Below are 12,140 nucleotides of genomic sequence, written 5' to 3' on the forward strand. Positions count from 1 at the left end.
AGAAGAAGAAGGAAATTGGAGGATGACAATAGCTTAATTCCATGACTGATCACAAATCTAGATTTGTGATTTGTGATTATAATCACAGTAATCAAGAGAGTGTGATTTTGCAAAAGAATAGAAATACAGATAAGTGTAACAGAATATAAATCCAAGAAATAGACCCACAGAAATATAATCCACAGATCTTAAACTAAGATGCAAAGATAATTCAATGGAGAAAAAAAGTTTTTTCACTATATGGTGCTCAAGTAACTAAATAGCCACCTGAAAATAAATGAATATAAACATAAAACTTAGACTTTCACAAAATTAATTCAAAACAGATCATGAACCTCAATGTAAAACACAAATCTATAGATTTCTATAAGCTATTATTGGAAACAATCTAAAGGACTTTGAGTTTTGTGATAACTTTTTAGAACAGCACCAAAAGGACATTCCATGAAATTAAAAATTAATAGTTTGGATCTCCTCAAAAGTAAAAACTGCTGCTCTGCAAAAGACAACTTAAAAAATGAAAACATAAGCCACATGGGTGAAAGTATTTGCAAAACAAATATCTGATAAAAGACTTCTATCTGAAAAATTCAAAAGAATTCTCAAAACTCAACAATAGGGAAATTAAACCCAATTTCAAAATGTACAAAAGATCTGAACACACACCTACCCAAAAAAGATCTGCAGATGGCCAAAAAAAGCATATGAAAATATGTCTTTAGGGAATTTTAAAGTAAAGTAATAATGAGAAACCACTACACAACACTTAGAATAACTAAAATCCCCCCCCACAACTTGACAATAACAAATGCTGGTGAGGATGTGGAGCAATAGGAGCTCTCATTCATTGCTGATCTTAATGCAAAATGATGCAGCCACTTTGGAAAACTGGCAGATTTTACAAAGCTAAACATAGAATTATCATAAATTACAGCAATCATTGCCCTAGATATTAACCAAAATGTGTTAAAATTTATGTCCATGTAAAAGCCTGCAAACAAATGTTTATAGTGGCTTTATTTGTAATTGGCAAAAATGTGAAGCAACAAAGATTTCCTTCAAAAGGTGAATGTATAAATAAACTGTGGTAAATCCATTCCATGGAATAATATTTAGTGATAAAGAAATGAGCTATGAAGCCAGAAAAAAGACAAGGGGGAACTTTAAATATGTATTTCTTAGTGCAATTTATAAGTTGTATAGTTCCAATCATATGACATTCTGGAAAAGGCAAAACTTAAAGACAGTGAAAAATTCAGTGGTTGCCAGGAGTTTGAGAGGAAGGGACAGAAGAATGCATGGGTGGAGTACAGGAAATTTTTAGGACAGTAAAACTGTTCTATATGATACTGCAATTATGGATGCATGATACTATGTATTTTTCAAGTCCCATAGAAATACACAGCATAAAGAGTGAACCCAAACTAAAACACGGACTTTAGTTAATAATAATATATGAATATTGATTAATGAATTGCAACAAGTGTACCAGACTAATGCAAGATTTTAATTATGAGGGAAAATGTGATCAGAGAAGACAGTGGGTATATGAGGACTATCTGGACAATCAGCTCCTGTAGACCTAAACCTCCTCTAAAAATAAAGTCTATTAAATGCTATACTATTAATAATACTATAGAAAGAATGTAAGAATAAAATATTTTGATTTCAAACCAAATATCACTTCTCCCAAGTCCCCACCTGAACAGCCCCAGTTTGATCGTAGAAGAGGGAGGGCAATGATCTCACAGTAGATTTTATGATGTCGAGCATTCTGTAACCTTTGAACTCTGTAGCCTACTAGAGTTGCTGTTGACGCTGGAGCCCATACCACATCACTTCCCTCGAGCCAGCATGACAGCTCCACTTTGGATCTATTTTTTCGGTTTGGTTACTTGTTGTTGTGGTGGTAAGTAAAAAAACATTTAGACTCTTTCCTCTTTCTTTTCTCTTGAAATTGCTGATACTGTACCTCCTTCTCATCCTCTTATTCCATTTTTCTTCCAATTGCTTTCCAATCTGTTTCATACCTCTTCCTCTATTTCCTCCTCCTACTTTCCTATTCTCCCGACTTCTGCTCTTACCCTTCCTTTTCCACATTTCCACTTCCTTCTTCTACCCACATCCTTTCCCTATTTCCCGCCCTCTTTCATTATCCCTAAATCAGATACAATATCTTCTGTACCATGTGAAGATACTAGAGTTCCCTCAGTAAATACTCAGGGAAGAGGAGGGGAACAGTAGGATTAGAACTAAATCATAGAATTAAAGCGTTCACACACTCCCACACATATACAGTCAACCAAGTGGAGGAAGTTAGAGCATGTTGTATGGGTAGCAGAAATTCTCTACTTGAGTCCATTCAAAATGAGAGGTTCACTCTAGGTTGAGAAATATCATCAGTATTGAAATAATGGTGTGATTTTTATGTTATCTTTATTCCTCCCCCTCCCTATAATGTTCTTTTCAGGAGCCCAAACTCAGAAGCAGTTGCTTAGCTCAAGTTCATTGGCTCCAAATGTACCTCCATTGCCTATTTCCAATGGTATACCATGGTTAGTGTCAATGTCTGGAAATTGCCATGGCATTATCCTGAGTCGGTGGTGGATCCTCTCTACAGCTAAGTGTCTGCAAAAGATGTGAGTAAGGGCAGATTCATTGGTCTTGGGGCTAAGGTTATGGTTAGGTGAAATTTTCTTTCAGGAATTCAGCTGGTAGTTCCTTTCAGAGTGAGTAAAGTTGCTGATTGGACTCCATTGTGGTATTGAAATTAGGTGATGGACTTGATCTTACACCCTATACAACTCTTCACCTTCTCCCCATCTATCTTCCACCCACCCATCCATCCATCCTTTCATCCATCCATCTTTTACTCCCTCAACAAATATATATTGAGTGCCCACTTTTGCCAGACTCAGACCTAAGTTATGAGGATTTAAAGATGAAAAAGTCACTCTATTCTTTTGTATTTGAGCCTACTGAATCCAAAACAAATGGAAGTCTTCTCTGACATCTGAAGAGATTGAATTTTATTGCAAATATAATAATAAGAAGCATGAGGTTTTCTGTCTTGGTAACAGACATCATTCTGCCCACTACAAATATTTTACATGAGAATGTGTCAATTCTTTCATCTCCAATAAAATCAGTTGTGAAGCGTTGTTGATTTCTTCTTCCATTATTTCTTAGATTTCCATTCCCTATGTTCATTCTTGACTGCTATGGTTTGAATTCAGGTATACATAATATTGCTCTGGAAAACAACAGCTCCCCATTCAATGAACTACGCTCTCTACAATCTCCCAAACTGAATGTGAGCTGTCTTTATTCTGTCCTCTCAGAGTTTTTAATAATCTCTCTTTTAATATTTGCATATTCCCATCCCTTAGGTTTGCATGTGCGTTTACATTTCTTTTTCCATGGGATTTTGTATTTGATACTTTATTATGGACAATATAAAATATATACACTAGTAGGGAGAATAACCAATGAACTCCCAGGTACCCACTACTCTGCTTCAATAATTATTAGCAGATTATCCAACTTGTTTCCACTATGCCTTCACCCATGCTACAGGATTTGAATAACCAAAATTAATGGACATAGTTTTCATCTTGGATAAGGTTAAACTAGAATGGAATACTTCAAGTACTCCACTTCTTCCCAATCTACAGAAAATGAAATTAGGTCTAAGTACATAAAGCAACTTTTTCAGTATCAACTAGTTGGTGGGGAGCAGTGGATATGTGGAGAAACCAAAAGCCCAATACAACCTGTTGCATAGGCACAGTGTAGTGCACATCAAACTCTGTTTAATAATAGTTTCTGGGATTAAAATAATCATTTGCTTCCAATAAATGTAACAATTGTGTCATTTTATACCTTTAACATAAGCTGCCAAATGTGGCCTTCCACTGAGAAGTGTACAGATAATTTTAAAGTTGTATTATTATTAATTATGTTTTTTCTCTCCTTTCCTTCTCTTAGGAAACCTTCACACCTGAACATTTCAGGAGTCATTGACCCAAAGGGTCTCCTACATGGCCACAGAATCTGCCTCCATCCTAGCTTTGAACCTCACATTGGAAAATATCCAGCCAAAGCAAATTTAGGTGTTGTCCTTCTGGAAGTCCCTATCTATGAACATAATGTGCCACTATCTCAGGTTCCCAATATGACATGGAAGAGCTGTTCTAAGTGCCGATACAGACAGTGTCAGATATATCAACTTCAGGGTAGGTAACAGAGCCAGCTCCCACTGCATGGTGGTTTCAATTCTAGGGGTTTGTTTACAAAGGGCTCAAGCTTCTAGAAAGGTGGGATATGAATCTAGAGGAAATATTATAATTCCTTAAGACCATTCCAAACCATTTTATAGTGCGATAAACTGAGATAGAATGAAGGAAAAGACTCTGCCCAGGGCTAATCTCTCAACTTCCAGTACAGGAGATTTTTCCATTACTAGTTTAAGTGAGATGTGGGAAAATCAGAATCCAAGAGACAGAATGTCTTATATCAATGGAAAAGAGAACACAGGGAAGTGGACTATTCCTTGGGAAACTTATGTGAATGAATCAAGAGATTATTGCCTAAGCAATTCCAGAAGATTAGGTTGTCTGCATCTCACAATATCTCCCATCGCCCATTCCCTCAGGTATCAAGAATTTTGGAAACACAAGAGTGAAGAAGGTGTCAGTACAGTTACTGGACTCCACAAAGTGCCAACACCAACATTACCATTTGGCTGAAACTGAGAGCTTGTGCATTCAGAGCCGGCTGCATCATGACTGCTGGGTACTCATTGCACCAGGGCAAAGTCAGCAATGGGAGGGAAATATAGAATTGTAGAATTCCATAAATATGCCATTAATTTTTAGATGCAAGCCATAGGAAATTTGTGCTTAGATCCCAAGAAAATAAATGAAACTGGGAATATTTGAGGTATGGAATTTTCCATGGCACAGGCCTTTAAAACAAATGGGTAAGACAGAAAGAATCATTGGACACACACACAAAAAATGGCTCTTTCTATCCCTACTTTTATTATAGCCTCTCTTCAGTCTCTAGAATGAAGGGAGTCTGTCTCAAATTTAGGTATCAGGGATTAAGATATAAATTCAGGGCAGGCCACTGTGGGACCTGGTTTCGATTCCCAGTACCTGCCCATGTAAAAAATATATACATATATATATGAATGCAATTCAGTCTATCATTCATAAACTGAATGCCTATGGAAAATAAGGCCCTAGAACCATAAGTGGAGGATTATTATGTACTATCATGGAAAAGGATGCATGGAAAATTATAAGACATGCCCTGGCCGACCAGAAGATATGCATACAAATAATATGGAAAAGGATTTAAGGGAAAAAATTTAACCTGAATTAGGGAAATCATGGACTAAATTCTTGGAGGGAGTGATATTGAGCTAAGTATTGGGAGATGGGAAAGATTTAATTAATTATTGTTGGAAAGGTATTTTACATAGCAATAGAGGAAACAATAAATGCAAAGACAAACAGGCAGCTCCTAAGGTAGGATTCGTTGTGGAGAGTAGAAAGAGATTATGTAAATATACTACCTTACACATGCACTGAATATCAGACATGTACTAATTTCTGGAAACATAATTTCTGGAATGTTGAAAAAATATTTGGAAAAAGGATTTAGGAACTGCAAAGTTGATTTGAGGAGATAAAGAATAAGGAATTTTTGAAGTAGTTCAGAAAGATAAGTAGCCATTTACTAAATGGGGAGAAAGAGTATAAATGAGGTGATAACATCCAGGGTAAATGTAGAAAAATAAGCATAGACCGAAAAGCTTAAAAATCCCTGGGGTATAAGTAGGAAATGTTAGTCTGAATATGAACGGGCAGGTATGTTGTTTTGAAAGAATTATGTGCCCTAGAAGAGCCATGTTTTAATCCTGATCTATTTTGTGGAAGCAGCCATTTCTTTCAATACTTATTCAGTGTTGTATGTTGGAAACTTGATTAGATTACCTCCATGGAGATGTGACACAGCCCAATTGTGGGTATTAAACTTTGATTTGAAGGAGATGTGACTCCACCCTTTCCAGGTGGATCTTGATCAGTTTAATGGAATCCTTTAAAAGAGGAAACATTTTGGAGAAAGCAACATAGTCACAAGAACCACTAGGGCCCATGAAGTCAGAGATCTTTGGAGATAAAGAAGGAAAACACCCCTGGGGGAGCTTCATGAAACAAGAAGCCTGGAGAGAAAGCTAGCAGATGTTGCCATGTTCACCATGTACCTTTCCAGTTGAGAGAGAAACCCTGAACCTCATTGGCCTTTCTTGAGTTAAGGTAACCTGTTTCTGGTGCCTTAATGTGGACATTTTTATAGACTTGCTTTAATTGGAACATTTTTATGGCCTTAGAACTGTAAACTTGCAACTTAATAAATTCCCCGCCTTTAAAAGCCATTCTGTTTCTTGTATATCACACTCCAGCAGCTAGGAAACTAGAACAGATTTTGGTACTTGAGAAGTGGGATGCTGCTGTTGTTCGAAAATACCAAACATACTGGAATGGCTTTATAAATGGATAAGGGGACGATTTTGTAGGAGTTGTGAGGTGTTTGATAGAGAAGGCCTAGAATGCTTTGAAGAGACTGTTGGTAGAAATGTGGACTCTAAAGCTACCTCTGATGAGGCTCTAGATAGAAATGAGATGTGTATTATTGCAAACTAGAAGGAAGGCAACCCTTGTTTTAAAATGGCAAATGATCTGGCAAAATTGACTAGTGGCTTTGGCTATAAGGCAGAATTTTAAAGCCATGAACTTGGATATTTAGCAGCATAGATTTCCAAATTAAATGTGGAAAGTGAAACCTGGTTTCACCTTGCAGGTTCTAGTGAAATGCAACAGGAAGAAATAAGCTGAGAACTGAACTCTTGGGTATGAGAAAACCATAAATTGATGCTCTGGAAATTTCTGGGCTTCTAGGAAGGGAAGCCCAAGAGAATAGTACCCCATGTGAGGATTTAACCAAATGTGGAACTGGTCAGCCATCTCAGAAAAAGCCAGGATTGGAGATGGAGTTATTCAGGAAGGATTTGTGGAAGCCCCTTCTGTCTGATGGGCACAATCTTTGCTCACTACATAGGAAACCAAAAAGAATGTTGTGGAACCTGTATAAATGGAACCACTGCCAGTCTTGACTGGGAGCTCAGAAAAGGGAAAAAGAGAAGATAAAATGTATTCAGAGGCAAAACTGAGGAATCTTGAGTCTGAAGTTAAGAAGCCTAGGGCCAGGAGAGTGGACCCATCCAAGTACTTGGAGAGGGTGAGTTTACTCCAAAGGCAAGGGTGTGGACAATGGAAGAGCTGTGCTGCCTCAGGCCCTGGAGATGGTGAAGCACATTCCTTGGGGACTGAGGAGAGCCTGGCTGCCACCTCATAGAGGGATTGAGCATGTGCCCCTGAGATGGCAGAGAGCCTGGGTGTGGCCCCAATGCTTGGAGAGGGTGGAGCTAAGAAAAAGGTGATCTCCCCAATGCCTCCCAAGGTCACATTCAGAGAGAAGTAGATCACTTTGTAGGCCCTTGGAAAGAATGGGACTGCCACCTTCTAAAGTCCCAAGAATAAATGACTCTCAGACTTTGAAATGTAAAGGAGCATGCCCTGCAGGTTTTCAAAACTGCTTGGCTCTGTTAACCTCTGTTCCTTCCACTTTCTCGCTGTCGAAATGAGAGCATTTATCCTATGGCTGTCCCTCCTTTGTATGTTTGCAGCAGATAACTTGTTCTGAGTTTTACATGTCCAAACCCAGAGTATTTTGCCTTAGGATAGACCATGCTTGTAGCTGACTTTGATGAGATTTTGTATTGTTTCTGACTTTGTATTGTGTTTGTATTGTTACCGAAATGCTTTAAGCCTTTCTGATATTGTGATGGAATGAATGTATTTTGTATATGGGAAAAACACATCCTTTTTTAGGGTCCAGAGGGTGGAATGTGCTGGTTTGAAAGCATTATGTGTCCTATAAGAGCCATGTTTTAATCCTGATCCATTTTGTGGAAGCACCCATTTCTTTTAATCACCATTCTGCATTGTATGATGGAAATTTGATTAGATTATTCCCACAGAGATATGACATGCCCAATTGTAGGTATTAACCTTTGATAGAAGGAGATGTGACTCCACCCATTCTAGGTGGTTCTTGACTAGTTTACTGGAATGCTTTAAAAGAGGGAACATTTTGGAGAGAGCAACAGAGCCATGAGAACCACAAGAGCCCACATGGCCAGAGACGTTTGTAGATAAAGAAGGAAAACTCTCCTGGGGGAGCTTCATGAAAGAAAAAGCCTGGAGAGAAAGCTAGCAGACTTCACCATGGTTGTCATGAGTCTTTCCAGTTAAGAGAGAAACCATGAACTTTATTTGCCTTCCTTGAGTTAAGGTAATCTCTTTCTGGTGCCTTAATTTGCACATTTTTATAGACTTGCTTTAATTGGGACATTCTCATGGCCTTAGAACTGTAAACTTGCAACTGAATAAATTCCTCCTTTTAAAAGCCATCCTATTTTTGGTATATTGCATTCTGGCAGCTAGGAAACTAGAGCAGGAGGTAAATGAGAAGAGACAATCAGGGGACAGACTATGGAAATGTTTATCTTGTTAAGATACATAACATTTATTATTTAGGCAAAATTCTTAGGAAGAAGAATTTTGAGCAGAGAATTGATGTGGTCAGTCTTGCATATTAGAGAGAGAATTCTGATAGGTAGTTTGAAGAGTGGCCTAAAAAAGAAGGCCCATTGAAGGGATCTAATGCAATTATTTAAGAGAGATTGTGTCTGGGCAGTTTCTTCATTCTCACTTAATGATGTCATGTGAACTCGAGAAATTGAAATACGGATGAATCAGTCCCTTTTTTCATGGCACTTACACATTTTTGTGAAGGGTGATAAAAACAAACACATAATAAGACAAATGGTATTAACGGCTTTGAAGAGAATTCCTCAAGGTAATAAGAATGTAAGGATGGGGATTGGCTACTGTGACATTAAAACCTGTAAGCAACATGAAATTGACACAGCTTAGCTCTGAGCTCAATTTTAGCCTAAATATGTGAAAAATGAGAAAAACATAAGCATATGTTCCTATTTGGGCTTAACCCTACCCATTAATATGTCCAGGGAAGGAATTTTTAAAGAAGTAAAGTTTGAATAGAGTTTTGAAGGAAGTGATGAAGCAGGTCTTGTGGATATCAGGAGACAAGTGTTCGAAGCAGATGGAATATTCAACATTAGGATTTTGAGGGGGGGACATGTATAGTGTATTAAGGAAGAAGAAGGAGTCCAGCCTATAGCAAACTGGACAAGGAAAAAAACAACAGGAAATTAGATCAGAGAGGTAACAAAGGTTAGTTATTGGAGGACATTGTAAGTCATTGTAAGTATTAATCTTTTAATCTGAAAGAGATGGTGATCCATTTAAAGGTTTTGAACAGAAGGATGTAATGTCCTGACAACATTTTAACAGGGTGATTCTGTATGTTATATTAAGATTAGACCAAAGGGTGAGATGAAGAGTACATTTTTCATAAGGACACCATATGTACTAGCAGCAACAGCAATACTGAATGCAATTTAAGAAAAGATATGTTGAAGACAGTGTTTGCTGGTACATTTGTGGCAGAGGGTGAAGTAAGGTGAGACATTAAAGATGAACCCAACATTTTTTATCTGAGCCTTTGGAATAATAGAATGTCCATTAACAGAAAGGTATGACTTGAGGAGAATTAGGTGTGAAGAAAATCAGAGGTAATTTTTTTGTTCTTTTCTAATATTAATGTGAGATGACTCCCGGGTATTAAAGTGCAAATGCAGATTAGGAAGCTGAGTTTGAGAGTCTGAAAACATAAATAATCTTATAACTTGTTATACCCTTCTTTTATACATTTCAATGATTTGCTTTCATGTCTTAAATTGCTAAATTTTGGGAGCTTCTCACAGTATATCAGCATATGTTACTTATGCCCAGGAGACTGCATGTGTGTGAAATTGTATGAGTCTCTCTGTCTCTCTCCCTCTCTCTCTCCCTTTCTCTTTCTCTCTTTCTCTGTCTCTCTCTCTATATATATATATATGCACACTCATGCACACACACACATATAATGTATTATAAATGCATATAAATGTAACTTCATTTCTTGCATTTCTTTGTTTCTTTATTTAGGTACAACAAGGCAGCCCTGTCCTGTGTCACCTAAATATGCACTGGGAACTGGTGGGACTGGTACATGAGACCTCAAAGATTTGTCATGACCCCACTGTCATCATCAGAACAGCCCCTTACCTTACCTGGATAAAACAGTTCATCAAAGCATCCAAGAAGCGACTGATACTTACTTCATCACTGCACTGCAAGACTTCAAATAAGAAAGAGACTATTCCCCAAGGCAGACACAAAAGTAACTACTCCCCAAATCTGTTCTCACACAAGTCTTCTGCACAGTCCTTGGATGGGAGCTTAGGTATTTCCCTAAAAACCAAGCATCCCCAAAATCCTTTTCTAGGTTTCTTTAATTCTGATGATTCAGATTCTTATACTGGTAGTAGTAAGCTTTTCCCTGAAATGCATCAGATCTCCCAAGCTAACAAGTTTCCAGTGGAGCAATCACAGACCCTCCCTGTTTCTAGACCAGGAGACCATCCTGGAAAGGATTCATCTCAATATCAGGATCCCCTTTCACCTGTTACACTATACCCATGGGATTCCTCTGCAGCTAATACAGCTGAACCTTCAGCTCAACACATTTCTGATACATTCAGATCATATGATACTTCTAAAGCTAATACACCTGAATCCTTGGGCTTACCAGTGGCTGATTCAGCTGAATCTTGGGATAAAATAATGGCTAATGTAGTCAGACAATGGCTTCTTTCTGCAGCTTATGAAGTTGAACACTGGGGTACCCATGCGACTAAAACAACTAGATCATGGACTCAACCTACTGAAACTACAGGTGGACCTAAGACTCAACCCACTGATAATACAGCTGAACACTTGATTTCCCTGACAGCCAATATGGCTGGATCGTGGGCTCAACCCTATACTACTGGAGATGAACCTTGGACTCAATCCTCTGATAATAGGGTTAAATTTCACCCAGGGAGTTCCCATCCAGCTACTGAAGTGGAATCCTGGGGCTTCATTCCTTCAGGTGAAGCCAGTGATGGCCACCAGAATCCTTTAGCAATCAGCAAAACTGAACCTTCAGGTTCATACACAGAAGATAGCACATGGGTTCCTCTTCCAGCTGGTACAGTTGAGCCATGGCATTCCTCTTCTGCATATGATGCAGTGAAGTCCCAAGATCAATCAATGACCAATTCAGTAAGCTCCCAGATGCATCCTGCATCTGATTTAGGTAGACTTCAGATTTTACCAGTAGCTAACATGAACAGATCCTGGGATCCCTCTAAAATAGTTGCAGATGCATCCCTATCTGCTGCATCTGAGCCTAAAATTGCTCAATCACAACTTGAATCTGGTAAAACTCCATCCCAAACCCAATCTTCAGCTGGACACAGACACAGCCTGCAACTGACATTGAAACCTGTATACAATCTGAAGTTGAGACAGCTTGACTCAAAGCTCAGTCTTAGCCTAAATTACCTAACATGAGGTAGGCATAAGCAGGAGTTACGATCTGAACTTAACCCCATTCATTTATTGAGACCTTTACCTTTAATCCCTTGGAAGCATTTCTGGTCTCACTCCATTTAAAACATCTATTGTAATGAAAAGTCAACTAGAATCCAACAGCCTTTTCAAAACATTCAAAGAAAAATCAAATGTAAAAAAAATAGATGCTGGTAATTGTGAATTCTATATTATTGTGTGTTTCTTTTTTTACTTTAAGAAGTTTAAACATTGCTCTGACAGGAAAAAAGATACATGTGGGTCAATTTGATTTTTAGAAGCTTATTTATTTTATTTTATTTTTGGATTGGAGTTTTGCATGCAGTTGTAAAAAATAACAGAGATCCTGCGTATCTTATACTTATTTTCCCCAAATGATAAGAACTTGAAAAACAATCAGGATATTGACATTGATACAATCCAACAAACATATTCAGATTTTCAATTTTATTTTCATGTACATGT

At 37.9% G+C, this 12,140-nt stretch overlaps 1 protein-coding gene across 1 annotated transcript; it reads left to right on the plus strand.

The window, feature by feature from the left end:
* Positions 1–1,803: 1,803 nt before the first annotated feature.
* Positions 1,804–11,850, plus strand: LOC143670439 (uncharacterized). Its single transcript, XM_077145229.1, has 5 exons — positions 1,804–1,909; positions 2,471–2,639; positions 3,988–4,235; positions 4,655–4,794; positions 10,206–11,850. Exons 1-5 carry the CDS (start codon positions 1,855–1,857, stop codon positions 11,655–11,657), a joined length of 2,064 nt encoding a protein of 687 aa, XP_077001344.1. The 5' UTR covers positions 1,804–1,854; the 3' UTR covers positions 11,658–11,850.
* Positions 11,851–12,140: the final 290 nt, after the last annotated feature.

This window comes from Tamandua tetradactyla, chromosome X (genome assembly GCF_023851605.1).
Source record: "Tamandua tetradactyla isolate mTamTet1 chromosome X, mTamTet1.pri, whole genome shotgun sequence".
Classification (NCBI taxonomy): Eukaryota; Metazoa; Chordata; class Mammalia; order Pilosa; family Myrmecophagidae; genus Tamandua; species Tamandua tetradactyla.